This window comes from Heliconius melpomene, chromosome 21, assembly GCF_056956725.1.
Source record: "Heliconius melpomene rosina isolate 202511_hmr_F chromosome 21, ASM5695672v1, whole genome shotgun sequence".
In the NCBI taxonomy this organism is placed as follows: Eukaryota; Metazoa; Arthropoda; class Insecta; order Lepidoptera; family Nymphalidae; genus Heliconius; species Heliconius melpomene.
The window spans coordinates 1,272,925-1,298,275 of NC_140409.1; the positions used below are offsets into that span (position 1 = coordinate 1,272,925).

The 25,351-nt window shown below is 35.7% G+C and overlaps 2 protein-coding genes across 5 annotated transcripts in view; one reads left to right on the forward strand and one right to left on the reverse strand.

Annotated features, from left to right (window-relative positions):
* Positions 1 to 3,199: 3,199 nt before the first annotated feature.
* LOC146526773 (SCAN domain-containing protein 3-like) lies at positions 3,200 to 4,288 on the reverse strand. Its single transcript, XM_085206134.1, has one exon. It carries the CDS (start codon positions 4,286 to 4,288, stop codon positions 3,200 to 3,202), a length of 1,089 nt encoding a protein of 362 aa, XP_085062260.1.
* Positions 4,289 to 8,582: 4,294 nt separating this feature from the next.
* Gyf (GIGYF family protein Gyf) overlaps positions 8,583 to 25,351 on the forward strand; it is a 45,101-nt gene continuing 28,332 nt past the window's right edge. For 3 of the 4 annotated variants that reach the window (XM_085206715.1, XM_085206717.1, XM_085206718.1), the window contains exons 1-15: positions 8,583 to 8,712; positions 11,724 to 12,034; positions 12,302 to 12,434; positions 14,622 to 14,770; positions 15,606 to 15,758; positions 16,378 to 16,502; positions 17,571 to 17,679; positions 19,376 to 19,485; positions 19,872 to 20,011; positions 20,166 to 20,290; positions 20,366 to 20,482; positions 21,506 to 21,968; positions 22,452 to 22,607; positions 24,165 to 24,314; positions 24,915 to 25,007. In XM_085206715.1, coding sequence (XP_085062841.1) covers positions 11,763 to 12,034; positions 12,302 to 12,434; positions 14,622 to 14,770; positions 15,606 to 15,758; positions 16,378 to 16,502; positions 17,571 to 17,679; positions 19,376 to 19,485; positions 19,872 to 20,011; positions 20,166 to 20,290; positions 20,366 to 20,482; positions 21,506 to 21,968; positions 22,452 to 22,607; positions 24,165 to 24,314; positions 24,915 to 25,007 — 2,295 coding nt within the window. In that variant the 5' untranslated portion in view covers positions 8,583 to 8,712; positions 11,724 to 11,762. Of the gene's footprint in view, positions 8,713 to 11,702; positions 12,035 to 12,301; positions 12,435 to 14,621; positions 14,771 to 15,605; positions 15,759 to 16,377; positions 16,503 to 17,570; positions 17,680 to 19,375; positions 19,486 to 19,871; positions 20,012 to 20,165; positions 20,291 to 20,365; positions 20,483 to 21,505; positions 21,969 to 22,451; positions 22,608 to 24,164; positions 24,315 to 24,914; positions 25,008 to 25,351 lie in introns of all 4 variants that reach the window. The other variant, XM_085206716.1, reaches the window with a different exon arrangement.

The following is a 25,351-nucleotide window of genomic DNA, read 5'->3' on the forward strand; positions in this document are numbered from 1 at the left end:
TTTCGTGTCTGTCTGTTGTTTCTAACTCTTGTTCTTCTAAACCACCCAACGGATTTTGATGCGGTCCTCACCATTAAGTCGGGTGTTTTTCGTAGAAGGTTTATATATAGTTTATTATTTGTACATTTTTATGTAAATTAACATAAATATGATAAATGTGTATAAAGTCCGACCCGTTGAGACACTGTCGCGCATGCGCTGCTCTAATGGTAAGTACTACATGAAAAAAATGTACTGGAGCATTGTTCCTCTTAATAAGATCTACAAAAAAATCCACGAGAGCATATTCGTACCTTTTAAGAATAACGTGTAGTGATCATTTTTCTATCTAAAAATAATAATTTCAATATATTTTTTATTGTGAGGGATATTTTTCCATAATGGTATTAATCCTTATCCTTTAAAATACTTTATTAATTTTCTACGTTAAACGAAGATAAAATTTGCTTTTTACAATATTTCGAAATTGCGAATAGTTTATATCTGTATGTTGCTCAAGTTTCACTTATCCCTTTTACTCACCATATAAATAAGTATATTAGTTACGTTGGCCATTTAATGTAGACCAAAACTGTCTTTAACTGTTTTTCATTTTAATAAGTACTTTAGAAGTTGTTACAATATCAAAAAATCCTTGCTGCGAAACGGCTCGCCACTCGCCATGCGTCCGCCGCGCCCGCCTGCCTTACACGCATCGGTGGTTCAGTGGTAGAATGCTCGCCTACCACGCGGGCGGCCCGGGTTCGATTCCCGGCCCGGCAAAACCCGGCTGCCTTTATAGCAACGAAGATTTAGTTAGATGCGTTTGCACATATTGGATAATTGGAGTTGAATGTATTGTTTAAGCGCGATATATTTGGTTTCACATTTTTTGTAGTAGTTATTAGTAGGTAGGTTTTGTTTATAATTTCTTCCGTTTAAAAATAGTCATTTATCTATGTAAAAATAGTCATTTAAATATATGTTAATAAGTACTTGAAAAGATTAGTAGCACAGATTTAAAATTACGGTACCTACTAAAAAATCCTTGCTGTGTAAAACAATTGGAAAATCCTTATTGAAACTACAAAAATGCGGGTTGCATTAGGGTTTCATTAATTTTCACATTATCTTAAGTGCTTTGCAAACATATATTACATGAATAATCCAGTAGTTAAAGCGGGCGAAGCCGCAAGAGGGTCGCTATAGTTTATATTTTTTGTGCACGTTATTAGAAATAATACATATAAAATCTGTGTATATACTAAAGATATTAAAGTGTGAATGATATTAAAGCTTGTGGCGTACGACGGTTAGAAAATGCGGCGGCAGGTAACAGGTCAAACAGTTCTTCGAAACACTCACCATAATAAATGCGATAGAGAACGCAAAGCGAGGAGACGTCTCTGCGCAGAGCCAAAGTGTCGAACCTTTCACAGCTCATTGGGTCCTTAATGATTCGAACGGCTCTACGTTGTATGCGATCAAATGGGTCAAGCTGATACTGGGGTGCACCAGCCCAGAGATGAGAACAGTACTCCATATAAGGCCGAACCTGGGCCCTATATAGGGCCAGTCGTTGTTTTGGCGTGAAGTACCGTCTCGCTCTATTGATGACCCCCAGTTTCTTCGAGGCCAACTTGGCCTTGCTTTCCAGATGATCGCGATATTGGCAGTCACTAGAAACATTAAGGCCCAATATGCTGATAGTGGGCGCGGATATAAAGGGAGTGTTCTGAAAGACTGGTGATACGATAAATGGTTTTTTTGTGGTTAACGCGCAAACTTGTGTCTTCAGAGGGTTAAATTGAACCAAGTTCTTTTCACCCCATGAGGAGACATTCTCTTGGAAGGATGTCTTAACAAAAGACACAAGTTTAATTCAGCACTGTTCAGCGTTTTCCCGAGAAAGACTTGCGCGGCCGGAGTAAACAGCGTCCACTGTGCTATCATCTGCATAGCAATGATTGCTAGAATCCTCTAGCATATCATTGATATGCAAAAGAAACAGCGTGGGACAGCACGCAGCCTTGGGGAACGCCATAGTTCACGGGCAGATGTTTGGAGCAATAACCGTCGACAGCGACCTTAATGCTGCGCCCAGTGAGAAAGCTGGCGATCCACCTGCATAAGTTCGCGGGAAACCCATAGGATGGAAGTTTAGCAGGGAGCGCCCCATACCACACCTGATCAAAGGCCTTCGCCATGTCCAAACTAACTGCTAAGCCCTTTCCCTTGCTTTCGATAGCCGCAGCCCAACGGTGGGTTAGGTAAGCCAGAAGATTACCGGTTGACCGACAAAGGCGGAAGCCCTATTGACGGTCATTAATCAATCGGTGATCCTCTAGATAAACCAAGAGCCGGCTAATGATGATGCTCTCCATGACTTTTGAGAGTAGGGAGGTGATGGCAATAGGCCTGTTTGCGGCACTTATTTTCCAGGCAACCATGTGTTATAGTGTTCAGAAAAAAATAAGTCTTAATTTGATATATAATTCATTAAAAAAACACATGAGTGCAAATTATTAACATTAAGTCACCTGTTTAAACCAGGCAACCTTGAACTTGCGGCAGACTGATAGCTGGCAACCCTTAATTTTCCAATACCGTATGCGATTTTCTTTCAAATGATGTGCGATTCATATAAAAATCATATGAGTGCAATTTTCTCCGGCAGGATTCTTCTAGGCAACCCAAGTGTAATCTGTTCTACTAATCATGTATTATTCATTAATACAAGTTTAATTAAGAAAACAGATCCCTGCAGATTTAAGCGATGGGATCTCAGGCCATTATATGTACTTGTATAGTGGGACTTTATGAATAATGCAATAAGTGTGTTATGTGTTCTATATTAATTACTTATTTTATACTATAATTACTATATTCATTGAGAGAGGGTTGAATAAAAATAATATGTGTGCATTTTTTAACGTTTATATATTTTTTTGGGTCCTTTATTAATGCTAAATAGACATAATTACAATAAACAGTAAATGTTAAACACTTGCCTATGAAGCTGTGCTTCACTACAAGCTACGATGAAGCTACTTAAACGATCCCCTACTCAACAATAGGACTTATGGAATCCTACTTCTACACAATATTTCAGTAAAGATGTAGTATGAAGAATAGAAGCTGATATTAATTATACCACGTCTACAGTAACGCAATAAATGTTAAGATAACGTAATGAGAATATTCTTTTTTAATGATATTCTTAGTAGTCAGAGCATGGAGGCCAGGTCTCAATGAATGCATCCATTGTCTCTTGGGTGTGAATCGACAGTGGCAGGTACTGCCCGAGCTCGGCGTTGATCCCGAACTGCATCTTCTTCTTGAACATCAGTTCGTAAGAGGTGATGGGTCCGAAGTCTGCTGGTGTCATGTTGACCACCATCTGCGCATAGCGGACTGCCTGGTAAAGGGTCGTACCCTCGTTAGTGTCGAGCCAGGTCTTGACGAAATCTTCGATCAATTCGGCCCGTATTTTATTGGCCCGTGTGTTGGCCTCGGTTCTGATCATCTCGCTGTGAGAAATCCTCAGGGGCGGCCACACCCTTATCATTTCCAACACGACTTCGTGTATGAAGCTACGTCCGTGAGGGCTCTGTAGGACGCAGGGTGCGCCGAAGATCGCAAAGAAGTCGAGGAGGACGTGCGCGACCTCCTTGGTGCAGGTGGTACGGACTGCGCGCAAGAGAGTGAAGTTAGTCATGTTGTCCCGGTAGCAAAGAATAAATTTAAATTGTTTGTCCTTGTACTCGCGCACGTCAATCAAGTTCACCTCGCCCCTGCGCAGCATCTGAGTCCTGAACATTATTCTCAAATTTTGCCTTATTTTCAAGTTTTGCTGCTTCCGCTGGCATGTCCTGCAAATCGACACGTACTTGCCGATCATGTCGTGTGTTATGTTTACGTACTTCCTGTCTATTATACGCTCCATCAGCCTATTGGAGCCGTGCTTAGTGCTTTCGTGTATGTCTTCCAAGATGTCGAACACCTCCTCGGTGTGGACGAAGTATCGATCATATTTAGGAAATCCTCTCGGAGCTTTCGGCATGTAAAGCCTCTCCCTGAGCCCCACAATTTTCATATTATAACATTCAAGATATCTGGTTTGCTCGCCAGTGTGTCCTTTCTTTCTCTTGAGTTTCTTTACCTCTTGCATCACAGCGTCGTACTCATCCGGTTCCATGATCATCAAGTAGTTCCTATTGCCCTGCGGTATTTCTTTGAGCATATGGTCGAACTCGAGTCTCATATAATGCTTTTCAGGATCGTTGGGCAAGCGGTCGCTGGCCGCCATCTTGTTGTTTGAGAGTATTTCTTAGCCTCTAGAGTTGGTGAGTAAGATTCAGTTCAGAGGAGAGTACAGTTCAGAGAGAGCGCGGCCGCCAGGGAGGACATGCCGCTGCGAGCTACAAACGTCGGTTCGCCGTGCGAGGTCGCCGTGTGGGCCGCGGGGGCGCGTGGGAGACATCTGCGCGGCTCACCTCGTTTGGTACTACTGCGCATCCTATACAGGCTCGCTGCCGGTGCACTAGCATTGCAGTCCATATCCGATGCATTGCGAACTTGATCATTATTGATAAGTGCATACGGTCATAGGTTGTAAATTAATGACAAATAGACGAAGACTGATTGCACGAGCCCGGCCAGTATTGATGTGCTACCTCGCTGTCCTATAAACATATTACTGTATTCCCCTCGAATTACATTATAGGTCCTAGTAAGGTCATTTTGAATGCTGAAGGTACATTGTGTTTGATCAATGTATTTTTTTTAATAAACATAATACGGTTTTTTAAATAAGCACAGTTGTGGCGCAGGGGCACAAGGTGTGCCTGTTAACTTGACTGGTTGTGAGTTCGATCGACTACTCGAGGAAATAAAATATTTATTTAAATTTATATTTTTATCTCATCGCTCTCGTGACGAGGCAAAGCGCAGCGTTGAGTTTCATCACTCAACACGCAATGCCTCCAGAAGTGTCATAGCGCTAGGTTTCTTATATCTACCCTGGTGTGTACGGGATACAGGGTGGGGCTGATTTTAACACAAGTAGAGTAGTTAGAGAATGAATTAATTTTATTTCCGTGTTCTGACAAAAAGACAAAACAGTGTTAACAACCTCGAATTACTCTAATTGAGTTTATGATTGCACCTTGCATTTGTAATCTCTGTATCAACCTACTATTTAAATAAATAAATAAGCGGTACGTGGGGAACAATGTGCCTTAACACGAAGTTCCCTCTGCTTATTACATTAAACAGCATGATAGCGTGAAGCTAAAAACGTACCTACTTTAGCATCATTTATCAATATCATAATATTGGCGAGCCAACATAAATGCCTTATGCCTGTCCTTAGTTAAAAACTCTGATCTCTTCTCTCTTGGATCTCTTCTCTCTTGCTCTTGCGAAGCTCTTCCATATCATTTTATGCAAGAAATCGGTTAATTCTTACTAATTAATATAGACCATTTTTGTAAGAGCTGATAGAAATATGGGGAGCGGAGTATCTTAAAATTAGTCTCATTCGGCTTACGCTGCTACATGCAGCAGGAAGCTGGTAGAAATATAATTATGTTAACCCATATAGACCCGCCGTGCCCAAATGGGTACACCTGCAATAGTAACCTTGTTTTTTTTATATTTTTATTTTTAACTTTTTTTTCTAAATACATTTGTTTTGGTACAAAACATACTCAAGTACGTAGTATTCTATGTAATATAATTACATTTGATTAGAAAAAAAGGGTCGTAATAGGACAAATTCAACTTTTACGATGCTGTCCCCAATTGGGGCCAATGGGCAGATCAGAGGTAAATTTTTATGTTTTTATATGCATGTCCATCCTAAGTTCATAATGACTCTTAGGATATTTAGCGGTCACAATGAATATAAGGGTCTTCAAGAAGCAATCGCAGTTGTAATTATTGAAGAAAAAAACTTCGGAGAGGTATATTTAGTTGCGCTGCCTCTAGAACCAGGCGTGGTAATCGACGAAGAAGGAGATGATAACAATATACGAAGCACTGCTTATCTGCCTGCTTACTAATAGAAGCAATGAAAATTGAGACAGTAGCAATTATCAACCTTTTGCTAAGAGACGTAGAGGAACCATAATCTTGAGCAACCCCGTTGGTGTAAAAGTGATCCAACTACGACTTATACAGGGTGTCCCAGGAGTCAAAGATAAAACGAAATCAGGTGATAGACCAAGTCATGACAGTTATGAGAAAAATATAAAAAAAAATCTTTGTCATGTATTTTTCATATCATATTGATTTTAAAAAATATCGGAAAAACCGACACGATGATTTTTCAAGTCCTAAGACTACAAATATTACTCTTTATTTTTTTTCTGTAATGTAATCATGAGTAACCCTTCTGTGAATTACAGTTTAAGATTTAAACATACCTGCATCGGTTTTCAATAAAATGTGGTGTTTTTGCCAAACATTAAATTCAAAATATTTACTACACCCAACTTTAACCGACTGTACTATAATGACCTCCCGCCACTTAGCCCAGGGACCGCTTATCCGACTTAGGGGCGGGCCCAGGACTTATCCTTAGGAGTCCGGGGTCTCGCAGGCCATATACTCGGTCTTTGACACATTGCCAATATGCATTTCATTCATGGAGAATGGTTATGTAACGCAAATGCTGCAGCTAGAATGTATCGGAAAAGATACCAAAAAGCTGAACGTCATCCCGATTATTGTGTATTTCGATTTTTCTCTCTTCAACAAAGAAGTAATCCAGCAAGTGTCGTACTATTTCGGAATCCAGATTAAATGCGCCAACTTTTAAAGTTACTTGCAAAAACAGTGTAGTACATTTTTTTTATAGTACAGTCGGTTAAAGTTGTTAAAAACACCACATTTTATTGAAAACTGATGCAGGTATGTTTAAATCTTAAACTGTAATTCACAGAAGGGTTACTCATGATTACATTACAGAAAAAAAAATAAAGAGTAATATTTGTAGTCTTAGGACTTGAAAAATCATCACAGGGTGTCGGTTTTTCCGATATTTTTTAAAATCAATATGATATGAAAAATACATGACACAGATTTTTTTAAATATTTTTCTCATAACTGTCATGACTTGGTCTATCACCTGGTTTCGTTTTATTGTTGACTCCTGGGACACCCTGTATATAAGGTCATCTTGAGAAATTTAAGAATTGTTAAAAGATGAAACTCAGCAGTGAAAGATATGAAAAGAAAAATCGAGCCGATTTTGATTACTGCTTTCACCAAGTGAACCAAATTATATTAGTGCGAAAGTTTGACAGTGTGGTATAGGCGGGGTTGATCAGGCTGATCAATCTTTTTACCTATATAGCAATGCTGTACGTAGCAAAAAATAGTGGTAGGTTTTATCCACACGTACATAGGATCTTGCTGTTGCAAATTCGCGGCACCTGCACTTCCTAACCAATATAAACAGGATAGATTAGCTTGATTTTTTCATTACATCGCTCGTCACGATTTAAGAGACGAAAACATCAACGTATTTATGCGACCAACAGCGTCTGCAGTACCAAGTCTGCAGCACCACTGAGACGTGCAATGTGTTATAAAAAACGTGTTCATAATGTAAAAAGTGTTATAAAACATTTCGTGTCGCATAGTTTCGAAAATTTACATACTACATGTGCCCATTGGCCCCATTTAAGGACGGCATTTTTTTATATTTAAATAAAAAAAAAATTTTTCTTTTTACGTTTTTTATTTTCTCACATCTATCAATTATTACCTAAAAAAACCTTTTATTTACTGCTAGTTTGAGTATGTGTCTAAATGGGTTAAATGAAACATAATATCTACTTTTTTATTTACTTTTGATCTATACAACTAAAACTTAAAACTCAAAAGCCAGATTGCTAAAAATTTTGCGATATAAAATTAAATTAAAATATATTAACAAAGGATAAAAAATATTTGTAAAAGGAAGTTGTATAATTTTTCAAAAGATAGTTATTTCTAGAATTTGCCACGCTAAAAACTATCTAGATTACCTCTACAGAATATCAATGCAACATAAAATGGAGGTGCAACGATGTCATATATATACAAAATAAATACAATATTTTTTACTTACAATGAAATCAAAATATTTTTTTTAATATTTATTCACACATAAAATACTAAAGTAATTTAATTTAATTTCGTAGTTAAAGTTTATATTTATTAGATAGTTTTTTAGTTGGCAGCACTGATCATTTATGGTTTTACTCGGTGCTGCATGCGTTGACGTCAGTGCTGTCAACTCTACTTTTTTAACTAGGGATGCCGAATTTTAGAAAATCATCGATGTTGATCGATGTCAACTTCGAAGCTAAAGCATCGATGTCCGAAAAAAATCGAAAGAAAAACATCGATGTTAGCCAATATCGATGTCAGCCAACAACGATATTTTTTTGCACATATCGTCATCCATACACAAAAATAATGAGACAGGCGAGTCGGCAATCCCCCTCTCTCGCAATATCAATTATGTGTCCCTGCTGATATCGATGTAACAATGTTTTATTTAATGCCACATCGATGTTGAAACATGTTAAAACATTGATGTTGCGTTTTAACTGTTAACATCAATGTTCATCGAAAATCGATATCATCGGGCATCCCTAAATTACTTTCTGGTCGGCCATATTTTCCTGTCGTCGTGCGTGGTGCGTGTGTCTATTATTGAATCGCATCTCAACAGTTTGGGTAATTATCATCTTATTTCATAATATCTAATATCCCTGCCGTTGTGAGTGTTTATTCGATCTATATTCGATCCCTATCAAAATATTATTATGATGGTAATTTAGTGCAGAGTATTAGGATTATGTGTTCAATGTGTTGGTAGTCTCAGTAAGCACGAGGCGACAGCTACTATAGTCTATTGCGTGCTATGTCATCATATATAAATAATACACAAAGTTTTGTTAAAGTTTACATAATTGAAATTGTGTTTATTCACACTCCAAAACTTGGAGGTAGGATTTTATTTATAATACTTTGTATTATTAATTAAAACTACGTATATAGTTTTCATCTTAAAGCTATCAAAAGTTTATTGGAATCTCAATAAGTACGAAAAGTGATTAAAAGTGTATCAAGTGTTTATAAGTCATGTCTTTCTTTGTGTACGGTAAATAACATACTGTCAAATAACGGCGCGGAAATGAGGTAATCACAAACTTTTGTTTTAAACCCGAAGGTAGCAAATAAATAATGGATCAGTCAAAAATGAGTAAAAAATTAATTGGGTATGTCACTTTATACTATTTCATACATATTCAAATAAGTTTTTAAAACTTTGTTTATGTACTTAGCAAACTTTGTTTGTTAGAGATATAAACAATGCATTTCAATATGAAATTTTTCAATCTCAATTAATTCGCTCAAATAGATTAATCTAGAACTAAATTAATCCTGATATAAGGGTTAGACTTGTTATAATGTCTTAAAGTTAATATTTTGATAACTTATTATCTACCTAATGTCAAATGCTTGGATTTCGACTACATTTTAATATTTATAATATATATTAATTTAATTAAAGGTTGTTTACTTCTCTACATATAGTTTACCTGATTTACATATAATTTTCTTTATAATATGTTTATAGATATTTTAAATAATATATATGGCTTTTTTATATGGTGTTGATGTATATTAAATATTGTTACTATAAGGAATGTTATGAATAGATATTATTTGATGTGGATACTATATAAGATTTGGTAACAGATAAAAAATATTATAAATTATCTGTTGATTTTGAATAATTTCAGTTATTAATATTAGATATTTGAGATATTTTAAAGAATCTGTTATTGACAGATTGTAATATTTGTTCTTTTTTAAAAGCATATTATTACAAAATAGCCTTGCGAAATATATGTCGAATTTTTTTACAATTTCATAATGTATAAATGTAATTGCAAAAAAAATTTATATAATATAATTTCAAAATATATAATAATGTATAATTTCAAAATTTATAAATATGAAATGAATTATTTTAATTTTCTTGACACTAAGTGCAGTATTGAGATTCACCACTCGACTACACAATGTCTTGAAAATTTGATGAAAAGAGTGAAACTCGTTAGCTTGTGAGCGGGTTTCCCTGTTATTACGCAGATTGAGCACCCACCACCCTTTTGAGCATATAGCTCTTGCTCTCCACTCTTGACTGCCAATAAAGGCAAGCCAGAGGTGGGGGATAGATTACAATTCCCCTAAATAATTTAGTGTCCTTCGAAGATTTCCTTTAGTGCTCAAAAAAAGTTACATCTCAATATTGTTTTATACTTAAAACTTCAGTCTTTTAGAAAAAAATACAACTTTTCAATTCAACACAATATGACAGTCTCTATCACTCGAGCCACCATCTTCAATCTCCAATTACCCACAATAAGATTCTTTTCAATGAAATATAAAAATGTTATAAAATAAATATGTTTTTAAATCACAAATGAGTTAAATGTTAGACAGGGTCAATATTTTGATTTTGGATTGAATTTTGGATTGTATTGTATACATTCTTTTTGTTTCTAGTTAATATGACTCATTTTCATGGCATTTCTGTGTAAAATTGTATGTTATAATTGTAGAAATAATGTATAAATACATGTTTCATTGTTGAAGATTCATAACATTTTATTTACATTAATTTAGTTATTTCATTTCTATTAATAGGTTTACTAAAAGTATAGCACCCATTTAAAATAACATTTTAGTAGCACCTATAAAACTATAAACCACCTATAAAATTATATGATCACTTTAAGTTTTTAACTGTAGAGAATAGTCTTGTATATGCATATATTATAATATAAAAAAAAATCAGCAGGATTCAAACCCATATTTTGCATATAACATATCTAGGAGTCTGGATTAGAAAAAAATGACACATAGACAAAGTGGAACTCTCGTGTGATATGATATAGGACTTTTATAATTAAATCTGTTTTAAAAAACTCTACTAAAATAAAATAAATATATTATAAATTAAAGTTTTAAACAATTTATAGTTAGAATAACCTTTATTTATATAGCTTTATCTATAGTATTGAAATTGTTTCATTTGAAATATGTAAAAAATTTGATAATCTAAATAAATTTCCATTTACACATTCATTTAACATTTTTAGATAATAATTTCTAAAAGTGATTTAAATTTAATTTCATTATTTCACATAGAAGTAAATGAGTATTATTAGTTTACTGCGCGTCATTGCAGATATTGAACTCACAACTAGATAGTAGACAATCTGCTCGTATCATGCTCTCGTGGCATATCGTGGCTTTGCTCACAAAACCAAAGGGGGCCTTTATTCTCTCATTTTGTCTTAAATGTATTTCTTTGGGCGATTTTGTATATTTGTTTGGTGCTTGTGCGAACTTTGAAACTTTAAAATCATTTTTGTACTATTTTTTTTGTTGTTTTTTTTTTTTAATTTTATTTTTAATACTCTATATATATTTTAATTACTTTTAATTTATATTTACTTTTTTTTCTTTTTGTTGTAAATTTTTTTTTGTTATTTGATCATTTTTAATTTTAAATAAATAATTTCTATTATTAAAAAAAACGATATCGTTACTTTGACTTCGAGATTTGGGGAACCAGCGTATTTATATGTCGATACCACACCTCACAACCGGAAAGGTACGAAAGAATTGATCATTTTCAATTGTTACAGACGTAGACATTTGATTTACAGTTGCCGCTGCCTTATCCTTGTCTAAACATTAAAGTAACTATGGGTGACCGCAACAATCCCATCAAATTTGGCCCCGAATGGCTCCGCAACTTGTACCGTGAGCGCAGTGCCGGGCGCGGACTGAATGCAAGGGCCGGGGCGCGTCCTGGAGGGGCTCAGGTTGCCTCACAGGCGGCTTCAGGTTCTTCCCAGCCAGGACCCTCGGACACAGCTAGCGCCCTGAGGTCTGAGCCGAGTCCCAGTACCTCCTCAGGTGGACACACAAGGGCCCCACATAAAGTGCTCCCAAAAATACAGCTAGCTAAGTTGCGGTAAGTCTAGACTTAAGATTTTCAGACGCTGTTCTGCCTCAAGTGGCTGTTAGGAAAAATTTAATTTATAATTTATATTATTAGTACCCGCATTACTATTGTAATCTTTTACAGATTTTTTTTACTTATGCAACTATTTTTAACTAATTTGCGAACTAATTTATTTTATTATTTTCTATATATTTAAGTTAATTTTTTTTACTACGGACCTTCGCTGAGTTGTGCAATTCATTTTTTCATTTTATTCGTTTATAACATTTCGTGCAGTTACGGCAGGGAGGAGATGCTAGCACTTTACGACAGGACAACAGAAGCTCCCGAGGAGCTTAAATACTTTGACCTGTTATATCAGCCCCGGGGGAAATCACCTGTCGCGCTTGTCACAGTCGACGATGACATGGTACGTTGGTCTTTATTTTATTTTTGTATTGTATTGACTTTTTTAATATTAATTATATAATATCTATCTCTTGCTCATTTCATACTCCTTTATTTATTTATATAAGGGGATTAGCTAGATTATTTTAACTGCAATTTTTCACCAAAATCGATTTATGTTTAAAAACATGAAAAATAAAGCATCCAAAGAGAAGCGGTGGTCTATGAAATTAATTAGAAATATCTCGGCTTACCAATCTGCAGTCAAAATCAAACCTGTTTTCCCATTCTAAAATAAACGTCCCATACTGTGTATTTCATTTCAAAATAAAAAAAAATAAATAATTTTCATATATGTGAAATGAACTTTAGCTCGAATTCTCGCAATAAATAATGTTGGTGACTGTAAACTGAAAAATATTAGACTTAGAGTTTACTTTGTGCTAAAGTAACGTCTAACTACGCGCTTTGTGACGTTTTGGTCATATATACGGGATTAACGAAACGCATTGGCGTCGGTGAAACACGGTTTGTATTATAAAAAATAAAAAAAAAACGAGGGTTATTTTTGTTTTGCCAACTTTTTGGTTACTCTTAATTATGCTTTCCTCCCCGCGTTATATAAATATATTCTCATTTATTTATTTTTATTACAATAGAATACAAAGAAGAATTCCGATTACAAAAGTAATTAATCATAAGTATTGACTGTTAAGAAGTCAAAATTTCTTTTAAAACGTTTTAAGAATATAGATAATAAATTATACTTGTCAATTATACTTTAATTTGTATTAAAGCTTTTTTAATCTGTATGAAAAAGCGGTATTTACATATACTTCTTTAATAAACCTTACTTTACCTGGTGCATATACGACAAAGAGACTGGATAGTAATGGTCGAGGCTTAAAAGAAATCAAACATGTTTTTTTGTACGCTTGTACGGTTTGAAAAATGAATATGTGAAGGGAAAGTAAGATTAACTTTAACTAAAAATATAAATTGAAAGTTCAGAAATCGAGTGTTAACGTGCTTATTTCGTTCATTAAAAAAAAATATAATAGCTTATGCGCAGATTACACTTGACTATTAGAAAATTAAGATGATAAAAGTCATATATATATTGAGTCGAAGAAATACAACTTAAAATATATAAAATTCATTTTGATTTATGATGTCTTTGGCTACGTATTTTTCTTTAGATATCGGTCGATATCGGTTGATTGAACAATAAATTTAACTTGCGTATCGCTATTTTTTAATATTAAATTGGTACGAAGATGCACCCAACAAATAAACCAACTAGTAGACTAACAAGAAAACGTCGTTTCACTTATTTTTCAAAAAGTTGAGGCTGAAAAGTTTGTATAAATATTTATTTAGGACAAATTATAGCAAACCAGCGGACGCGCGCAGCTTCGCTTGCGTAATTAGGGGTGAATTATAATAAACCACGAAACATGTGTTCAATGAAATATTTTTAAGAGTCTAAATTTCAAATTTTATAAAAATCGGTGGCGATTTAAAGATTTTTCCATACAAACTTACAACCCCTTATTTGCACCCTTAGGGGGTGAATTCTAGAAAACCATGAAACACATGCTCAATTAAATATTTTTAAGAGTTTAAATTAAAAATTTTATAATAATCGGTGGCGTTTTAAAGATTTTTCCATACAAACTTTCAACCCCTTATTTGCACCCTTAGGGGAAGAATTCTAGAAAACTATCAAACATGTGTTCAATTAAATACTTTTAAGAGTCTGAATTTCAAATTTTATAAAAATTGGTGACGATTTAAAAAAAATTCTATACATACAAACTTTCAACCGCTTATTTGCACCCTTAGGGGGAGAATTCTAGAAAACGATGAAACACGTGTTCAATTAAATACTTTTAAAAATCTAAATTTCAAATTTTATAAAAATCGGTGCCGATTTAATTTTTATTCCATACAAACTTTGAACCCCTATTTCACCCCTTTAGAGTTAAAATTTTTCAAAATCCCTTCTTAGTGGATGTCCAGATTACGAAAATAAACATCTGTCCAAATTTCACGTTTCTACCATCAGCGGTTACGGCTGTGCGTGCGTCTTACCTCAGTCAGTGAGGACAAGTCCTTTTATATATATAGATTATAGTACAGTGTCGGTATTGCTCATTGTCCAAAAAGACAATATATCAAATCTAACAGCATCCATCCCATCTTCCAGCGCGACTCCGCCCGGACGCCGTCAGCCGCGATGTCAACAGAGCGGTTCTCGTTCGGCCGCGGCTCCGGGCGCGGGGTGGTCGCCACAGACATACGCGGCAGGGGTAAGGCCTCCTTCACGAGACACCTCACGGGACCGGCGTCGGGGAGGTTAGTGTCGTGGAATGTTAATTTTTTAGACATATATTATCTTACAGGTAACACCAAATCACTCCGCTTTTTCAGCGGAGAGTAAACGATTACACTACAATATTTCTATTGTACTACGTCAATAATAAACCAGTATATTAAATTAATTTTAATTTATTTAATACACTTAGTAAGTTTTATTTACTTAGGCTTTTTCATAACAAAATGCGCTATCACTATTATATGCAAAAATAGTTTCGAAAGTTTTTATACCAATGGCAAAATTTTAATTTTATTTAATTTAATTTAATTAAATTTTTTTAGGTTTTTCATTTTCTTACATCATCATCAAGTATTACCTAAAAATCTTTTATTTACTGGTAGCTTGAGTATGGGTCTAAATGGGTTAAGAAAGATTATCACGTGACAAAATTGTACTAATTGTTAGATATTGTAAAAATCATATTTCCAAAGATCAAAGAGCAAAAATTGTAGTTTGTCGCCGTCTGTCGGCAGAACTTTTCCGAGCCGATATTAGCTTCGTGTAGTGCCGACAATACCGACATTTAAATTAATTCTTTCAAAAGTGCCTGTAAAGTCTTTTATAGTTTTGATTTTCAGAAATAAAACAAATTGAAAACGCATACTAACATTAGTAAGTTGAAGTCTTGTTTAGTTAGCATGTTAATTTGAGTTGGATAGTCTCCATACATTGAGGAATGTTATATATATTTCTATTTGATTTCATGAGACGTACATACATAATAGCGGCATATAGATTCCATCTTTTTGTATTATTAAATATTTAGGAACCCCTTTAAAATAATATTTTCAAATATTGTTCTAATTGTTGCAGGACATTATCGTCGCTACACGTGGTGAACGTTAGATCGCAAGGTTACGTGGGGCCGGAGGACGAGGCGTCGCGCCCCTGGAGCGCCAGCAACGGGAGTGCGACCAGCAGGACCGGCGAACAGAGTGAATGGCCCCAGAACAAGTTGTTCCGCAGGTGAGTTGTTGTCAGTTGCTTGTAGGCAACGGCCCCTTGCGGAACGAAGATCGTGTGTAGTATTGTTATTGGATGATACATATCACTTATTACAATTATGTGGAATCTCTTTCCGAATAAGTTAGAAACATAGACGATATGTGTTTTCATCGTGTTGTTACGCAACGCTAACGGCTTGCGATTTCTAACATTTTAATAATATTTTCTTAGTCGGGTTTTACTATATATACCTACTATATATACCTAAGCTAATCGTAGGTTTTCGGAGTAAATAGAGTTTATAACAGTTCTCCAAGACCGCCGGATTTTTTTTTAAATCTTTTTTATTAAAAATATTTGATTTTGCGTCGTTTATTATTGAGCATGACAATTTTTGTAGATGGGAACAGAGCAAAAAATATTTCATTTTAATTTCTATTGTTCGCCATATATCCGAGTAATATTTTTTTTATTTTATGCTTTCTCCTCCATATATAGGATATACCCTGCGTTAGGACACTTCGTTTTCCTCTTTTTGGCCAAATTCGAGACACAGTGTGTTGAGTGGCGGAACTCAACGCCGCACTTTGTCTTATCAATTTTTTTTGCCATCAAAGGTTTGGTGCCTTTTTTGTTATAGTACACATAGGCGGCAAGCAAATAATACAAATTGGAGGCAGACGTCGCGCGAAGAAGGTGATGAATGGCGGAATCAAGAGGGCACCAATAGCAGACCGACTGGACGGCCTAACGTTGATAAATGGGGTGAGTATCATTTTGTTTAGATTAGAGGCGTCTTCTTGACGCGTACAATACGTTGTAATGGCAACCGCGTATGCCACTTTTAAAACAGCGTTTATGTCAAATGTAGTGGGCCCGTGCGGGGCTACGCCCGCTTGAAATAGAAATATTAATAAAGAAATTGAAAACTAAAGATTTAGTGAATTCAGTAGAACAGTTGTATAAAATAACTGTTACGGCAATTAGCAAATTTGTCGAACTAAATACTTTAATGTCTATATGTTTTCGGAAGCTTGCCAGAATCCAATAATGAAAACCGCATCTAAATCGGTTAAGTCGATTCTGAGATTCCCAATAACATTTTTTTTAAATATCTTCCAAGTACCGACACCGACCCTCTTACGATTTTATTATAAGTATAGATTAATTTAATATAGTTTTTATGTATTATTTATACCGAATATACGTAATTGTTGCACCACATCAACAATGATTGATATTTGTGCAGGATTAAGAGAAACTAAAACACTCTGTTCTCTGTTATATTTCTGTTAAAGTTGGAATCAAACGGTGCGTTTTATATAAACAAGTATAGAGGTTTTTATTATACTCAGTACGATCCACGGTGATGGACCAGTACGTATTGCGTGATATATTGCAGTCTAGTAACAATATCCAATACCAAACAATTAATCGGGCAGACTGACGAGCGAGTTAGCGATCCTTTCCTTTCGGTCGCTGTTGACAGCCCATAAAAGTGCCAACCAGTAATTTGAGTCGTCCTTATAAAATATATCTTAATTACTGATATCTGTTGAGAGTATCGGTTTCGAAATTCGACATTTTATTTATGAAATAAAGAATCGAAGCTTTCGATTCTCTCAGTCTTAGAAATAATTAAAAAACTACACTTTAGTTTACTTTTAGTATTTGTTGAGACATAGATAGGAATCACGCAAAGACGATCACTGTTAGTGGTCTCTTACAGATGATAGTGCTTAGAAAAATATAATAATTATCAACTCAGAAGAAAAACGGAAGTCGTGAAATTGCTAGATTATTTATTTGTGTTTTCCGATTTAATCATATTAGATCGAGATTGGAGCGAAAGGCCGGCGGGACAAGACCGGCCTCAGTCGTGGAACTCTAACAGACGTACTTGGGGCGGCGATACACCGAACGATGATAATCTGCCGGAGTGGTAAGATTGTTTATATTAAATATCTAACGCGAACCTGGGTATTCGTCATTTAGGTATTCATCGTTTAGGTATTCGTCGATACTCAGAACGCGGTGAAGTGAAGACGTCTCAGTAAAACAGTGAAGTCGGCATTGTTTCGTTTTCGTTTTTCGAATGAGTAGTACCAGCAGTGCTGTTGGCCATATGGGCCTCTACAGCGTCACCGGGCTTTGGGACGCGGAGCTAGAAGAGCTCGGACCTTGGCTTGGTTACCGTGGAAGGTACCAACAACTGGGAACACAGTGTCGCAAGGGCGGCTCCTTTGCGACTCGGACCGCGACTTGCGAACACCGTTTCGAAGTCCGCATCGCTCGTTCCCACTATTTAAGAAGGACGGAACTTACTTTGTAACTTTGTGACCTTATTTTGTAACGTCGGTGAAATATTGATAGACGTTTTTAAGTGCAATTACAATGCTGCTCTTAAAGCAAAATGATATTATAAAATAAAACCTCAACATAATGTCAGGCTCGCAGTGAATTAATTAACATTAAAGTTAATATAGATTTTATAACACCATTTTAAAATATAATATTTACATTATTGCTATTTAATGTATTATGATTTATGATATTTTAATAGTAGTTTAAAATGTTACTTAATTTTAATTAATGTTGGATCATTAAAACCAATATGTGAATACATGTAGGTATATTTAAAAACTGTCTATTTTTGCAAAGAATTCATGTACATTCCTGTACAGAGAAGGCAGAGGGATAACTCAGTGTTAAGACACTCCGTTTCCCATTTTGTGCCAAATTCTGAAGGCATTGCGTTGAGTGGCGTAATTCCACGCCGCGCTTTACTCGACACCAGAGCAAACAAATGAAAATATAAATTTAAATAAATATTTCATTTCCGCGAGTGGAGAACGAACCAACAATATTTTATTCGTACAGAATAATTTTCCATTTAGATTTTGAACTTTGAACAAACTTTAATTTGGCCTAGGTACTTAGATACATTTTGCAACGGAATAACTTAGTTCTCGGTATTAAAAGAACTTTCCGTACTGCAAACAAACTTGTAAAAGTATTTGAGCAAAGTTTGTTAAATGCTAGTTACATTCGTGTTCGAATTAGAGCTTTTACGATCGATATTCAAATTTTACTGTGGTTTCGTACGAATGGAGGTAACTCTGGCCGCGAGTACAGTGCTGCAAGGCCAGACCAAGACCTTCAAAGTTAACTTTCATGTATTTCGTTTATGGGTATAATACATATTCGTTTCATTTCCCCCTCTGGTAAAGGTACAAAGCGCTGCGTTGAGTTCCGCCACTCAACATGCACTATCTTGATAATTGAGCGGTGCGTGAGGAAAGACACTTAACACTAGACAGCCTCAGTGAAGCTGCAAATATAAGTAGTTCAGTCATCTCTTCTGAAAGCAAAGTATGTTGTGCAAACGAAACTATTCAATTTATGTCAATTTAGTGAAGAGGCACTTCGACTTTAATCCTCTGTCTGGGGAACAAATCATTTTAATTTCTCCGCTCTGGGAATTTAGAGTACCTACGGCATTGAGTCCTGCCATTGGCAACGTAATCTCTCGAATTCAGGCGGAAAGTGGAGGACTGATTTCTGGATTCTATATATACAAGTTATCTCTGCTAAAAAACTTAATATAAAAGATTAATACAAAAAGATTACATTTGTAGGGCCGTAGATAATGCAGAAGCGGGCGCGGGTACATTTGATTCATCTGGTGCGTTCCACGGCTACAGTAACGATGAGTCGAATTTGCCCAAAACTCAAGAAACTCCATATCGTGAGTACTTCAGTGACTTGGCTCTCTAAATTTTTTTGTAGGTCAGACTCCGATCTTCTGTGCCTTTTTTGTTGCTGTTTTAAATTTAATTCTTGCTCTTGCTCTTAATGTAGTAGTGTATTAGTGTGTAAGTAGTGATATTTTGTTAGCGATAAATTCTTTACTTTCTTTGTCTTGTGATATACGGTCGTGGCAACTGTGGGCTTATGGTTTCTGAACCATTGCGCATTGTCGATTCCAGAAGAAAATAATGAAAAGTAAGACAAACGTCCTAAAATCAAACCTGCGCACCACCGTTTTATAGCTTCAGACCACGACCACAATTTGTCGACCGTACTATATCATAAATAGAGTATTTTTTTGTATTTCATTAACATTTTTTTTAGAATTAACTCGACATCAAAATCATTGGGGTCTATCGCGTTCGAAAACGGCGGAAGAAGGTTCAGATGAATGGTGGGCCTCGGAAAAAGCGAAGAAATTGTCACCCAAAAGATTTGATAGCGGCGAAATTAAATATAAAAAGGTAAGATAACTATGTAAAGATTAAAGTGCAGTTTCGAGTACCACTTTGTTAAAATTAATACACTTTGCACAATGATTTCGTCATTATCTAATGTGATATTTAATTTGACAATATTAATTTAGTATGAAATAAGTAAAAGTATGACATTCTACAGTCTGCCAACGCCGGTACAAACGACCAAACTAATGCAGCTAAAATAGATTCTATAGACTCATTAGAAGAATTATCATCGCTCGACGACGAAGACACAAGAAGCATGACGTTTGACGCACTCTTAAGGTCAGAATTAGATTTCATAGAAACAAACGACGAGAGCAGTAACTTTCAAATGGTTATTATAACACCTTACAACAGTTTTAGGCAGAAACATCAAAACATGGTGGTGCCCAATGAGCAGGCGGACAACAGTCATAGCGCCGGTCTGTTGAATATATTGCACGGATTACCCATTAGTGCTCAGAATGTGGAACCGTGAGTATAGCTTGACTCTGTATTCTGCATGTAGCTGTGTAAGTAGGGGTAACTTAGTGGTAAGGCACTCCCCACGATTTACTTACCAGAAATGAAAATACAGAATTGAATATTTATGATAATTATTGTAGTGGAAATCGAATACACAACCGTCGCGCTTATAATCACACGCTAGCGCTTGTGTTATTTTTAAAATTGTGTATTGGTGTTATGAAGATTTCGCGTTATGAAGATAGAGATTGTGTGACAAGGGGTGGACTGCGAAATTTCTATAAAAATCCATACCTATATTATAAATTCGAAAGTAACTCTTGTCTGTCTGTCTGTCTGTCTGTCTTTTACGCAATCAGGGCCAAACCGCTAATTTAATTGTGATAAAATACTCATATAGAGATACTTGAGGGTCTCGGGATGGACATAGGATACTTTTTTTTTCTCATATTTGTAATGTTTTCGATATATACCAATATATTAAAATACTTATTAATTTGACATTTAATTTATTCCGCCATGTTAATAACAACCGTCGTTGCTAAGCAACGATTTGCAAAGATTGTTGTTAGAAAACGTCACCCAAAAAGAGCTTGCTTAACGCATCTCTCTATTGAAAACTGCAAATAATTTCATAAATATATTTAATAAATATTCTTATAGTTCAAGCGGGCGAAGCCGCGTTCGGGCCCACTAGTAATATATAAACATAATTCGAAATGCTGTTTTGATTTATTAATATTGATTCCTCCAATACGTGTAAAATATGTGAACCACCCTTAGGAAAACCATCTATCTAAAAGAGGTTTTTCCAATGTTGTGGTTGTGAATTTGTGATCATGATCATGATCTTTGATTAAATTCGTGTGACGTAATTAATGTAGTATTTATAAAGTATTGCCTTAGTGTAGGCAGTGTAGGGCACTAGATGTACAGTAGTGTAAATGTTGGTAGGAATATAGTATGTGCTGTTTTCCGTTCACTTAGCACTTGTTCTCTAACTTTGATATAAACAAACTTTTCGTCTTTTAGCGATTCCACACAAGCAACAGAAGATAAAATCGTTGAAGATCTAATTAACGACATGACGTTAGATGACACCACCATAGCAAACATAACGCACCAAGTCAACTCTGGCAGTACCCAAATGACAAATTCCAATATACAAATGAATATATCAAGTGCGCCCATGCCATTGATAATGAATTCAGTACAGCAGATGCCAACGTCGATGTCATTACAAAATGTTGGCATACCCAATCAAGCCCTGAACTCCTCGCTAGGACTGCCAATTGGCCAAGGGACTGGCATTAATAATGGCATGGTTTTGCCCATGCAAGGGAATATGCCAGTAATGCAGAACTCTGGCTTGAATATAATTGGCACGATCCCAACACAAAGTGTGATTGGCAGTTTCCAGCCAAGCAACGGCGTCCCAGTGCCTACGCCGAATATGGTTAACAATTCTTTGTTTATGGGTCAGAGTAACGCTGCGGTGAGTTTGTTATGTTTTTATATTTTTGTTTCTTTTTTTAAGAGATTTTGTAGTAGTAACATATTGTTGTAAACTTATGTGGTTTAGAAGATTGTGATTTTTTTGGTACTTTGTTCCTTTAATCAAATATATACTAACACTTAGTTCATTTGAACTAAATAGTACCTCTAAATAGCGTCTATCTTGAATATTAATGATGACAATCAGTTTAAGAATTGACTCTCACACTCTCCAGTGTATTTATATTATACTAATTTCCATAATTTCCCCATTGCATTTATGTATATTAGACTAATTTCAACGATTTTCCATCTACCGTCAAACTATGATCCAAAATATATTTTGTTCGATGATGTACAATTCTCAGCCAATCTGTAAAACAACCTAAAATATGGCCCCATAATATCTGTTTTCTATCAATATTATCTATTTGCACAGTAAGATATACAAAATGTAATCTAATTACCCCACTTTTGCCCACAGCTTCCAACACCCAACACCATGGTCCAAAACAACCTATTCCCGATGATGCAAAACTCCCAGCCATTTGGTTCTATATACGGGAACATTATGACTCAGACGCAGAACACGTCGTCTGTACCAAATTTGGTCGACCAGTGGTACTATGAAGATCCTAAGGTAAGTTATTTCGTTTAAAAATTGTGATCTTTTTTTCAGATTTTAGTTGTGTACGAGCGACCGCGGCTTGCCCGGTTGAACATTTTTTTAACTTCACGCATGTATCCCTTACATAGAAGGGTAAGCCGTTCCGTTCCTCATAAAAATACTCCGTCCACTTTTTTTTTTTCAATTTTTTTGTAACACTTGAAGTCAAAACATGAGTTTTGCTAACAAAAATCGGCTAATTTGTTATTGTAAAATCACTAATTAAAAAAAAAATAAAAAACCCCCTCCATGTTACTTGGCGAATTAATTCAGTAGATTTTGAGTTATCGTGCTCAACACTTTAAAAATACCAAGCTTCAGAAAAACGCTTTAAAGTTTTGCACAAAAAAAAATTCAAAACAACACTTTATAATTTTTTGAAACTTGCACAGAGTCGCCGATACCAGGTCCTTAGAACAAAGAGCTTCCATCTAGATAATCAAGAGCATCTTTTTGCGATAGTCTACGCTAAACTCTTTCCACTGTCGTTTTTACACTTGCAAAGAGGCGCACAATTTTTCGGTCGGTTCCACTACTTTTTACACGAAACCCGGGAACGGACGCGAAGTAGCGTGAAGCTTTAAAATATACATTTACTTAGCAAACTTTTTTTTCTCTCCAGTATTGACATACTCCTTTGAAGCTGTCGTGGCGCAAGGGCAAGAGCATGCGACTGTAAACACGATGGTTGTGGGTTCGTTTCCCACTCGGAGGAATAACTTCAAATTAACTTAACTTCACGTTTTATCCCTAGCTGGGTAGTCAGGGAGAACGGAGCGCCAAACGCTACGATCTCTATATACTTCTTTCGCCTCGTCCACTGTCATCAACCTCTTCATACATGCCGTTCGGGGAGTCCTCATGCTTTTTACGTGACCTTTCTCCAATATCTTCGATACCATGTTTTCGAAGGTCAACCGAGGTCTCCCCCTACCTCTCTTGCCACTCATTTTTCCATCGTAAATCTTTTTTGCTATTTCATCATTCATTAGTTCGACGTGCCCAAACCAGCTGAGCACGTTCTTCTTCATTCTCACCGTGACATCCGCGCTAGTCCCTGCCATTCTGTGTATCTTTTCATTGGGGATTCGATCAGCTAAGCTGACTCCGCATATCCTACGAAGAGATCGCATCTCCACGGCATTCATCTTTCTTTCATTCTTCTTCTGTAATACCCACGTTTCGCTGCCATATAACAACGTCGGAACCAACACTGCATTGTGTACGGCCAAACGCGAAGCTGTGCTGACGTTTCGCCGTCTCATCAATGCAGCTAAAGCTTCGTTAACCCTGTTTCTTTCAAATACCAGAACTTTTGTCTTACTCGCATTCAGGCTTAGACCATTATTTTCAGACCCTCGGAGGAATAATATGTTGAATACTTTTGTTTCCTTACTCCTTTAACAAGGCAAAATGCGGCGTTGAAATCCGCCACTCAATGCCGCAATGCCTCGAGAATTCAGAAGTGTTTTAATGGGAGCATCCAAGCATATTTTAAGTAATATAGCTAAACAATAAAAATTGTTACAGAAAATAATCCAAGGGCCATTTTCATCGAAGGACATGTACAATTGGTACAGAGCTGGCTTCTTCAGTCCGGGCCTGATGGTACGACGCGCTTGCGACACTATCATGCGCCCGCTCGGCTCTTACGGGCCTGTGGTCCCTTTTGCTCAATTGGTAAGTGCTATAGTATGGTCGGAGAGTCGTGGATCCCTCTGAAGTTAGCTGTAGGTGGCTGTGCAAATTTAATTTTACTATTTTACAAAAATATTTGATTTATCAACTTTTGATTGTTTTCCTCTCGAGCCTATAACACGAAAAAGTTCCATAAGCTAAATCTTAAGTACTAATCGATCATACTGTAGTGTATTTTAATATAATTTAATAATTTAGGTATATTGAGTTCGTATTGGACAACGCTTGAATGTAATCACGAAGGTTTTGGTTTCGTTTCCGATAGAGAATTCATATACTGAAAACTAGTATTAATTTTCCCCGCTCTGGTTTTTTAGTATTTTTGTCCATTTTTTGTAGTTTATCGTTTGAAAAATTTGTTTGTGTATGTGATTTTTATTTTTAGGAAATAGTCGTGGAGCAATTATCAAGTCTTTAATAGTATTCGTTGTTTGTGTGGCGGCGGTGCTTAATTCCGCTACATGACACTCAACGACTCATAGCTACCAGATAATTGAAAATAAATAATATTTTGTGTTATTTATTTGTGTCATAAAAAAAACTAGTAGAAAATATATTAAAATTAAGCTATATTTTTCTTAGGATGTGATGTCTCCTTTCCCCCTCGGTGGTTTCGAATCGCGACCGCAGGGCGCTCGCGACATGCTTAGCCAACAGCCAGGTTTGGGTATTGAGGTAAGTTTTCTTATTTATCACTAATATATCATTATTTTATGTTGGTACTTCATATAATTTATTTTCTTGAATTTGTGAATATTTATTGATATCAAATATCGATATTAGATTTAGACGTGATATGTAAATATTTTTAACTTAGTGTCCATAATAAATGTACAGGTAATTTGGATTGTTTTAAATTATTTTTTTTAGTGTATAACATAATTATTTATAGCACTAAAGTACCAATATACACGCACGCACTCACTCACTCACTTAATTCAATAAACATTCTTCATTTAATAAACAGTATTGACTGACAACTATAATGACTTCTAATATGTTTTTTTCTACATTATCGT

What these genes read in the sequence shown, in the direction of transcription:
- LOC146526773 (XM_085206134.1), bottom strand. Translation starts at nt 4,288, where the DNA reads ATGGCGGCCAGCGACCGCTTGCCCAACGATCCTGAAAAGCATTATATG.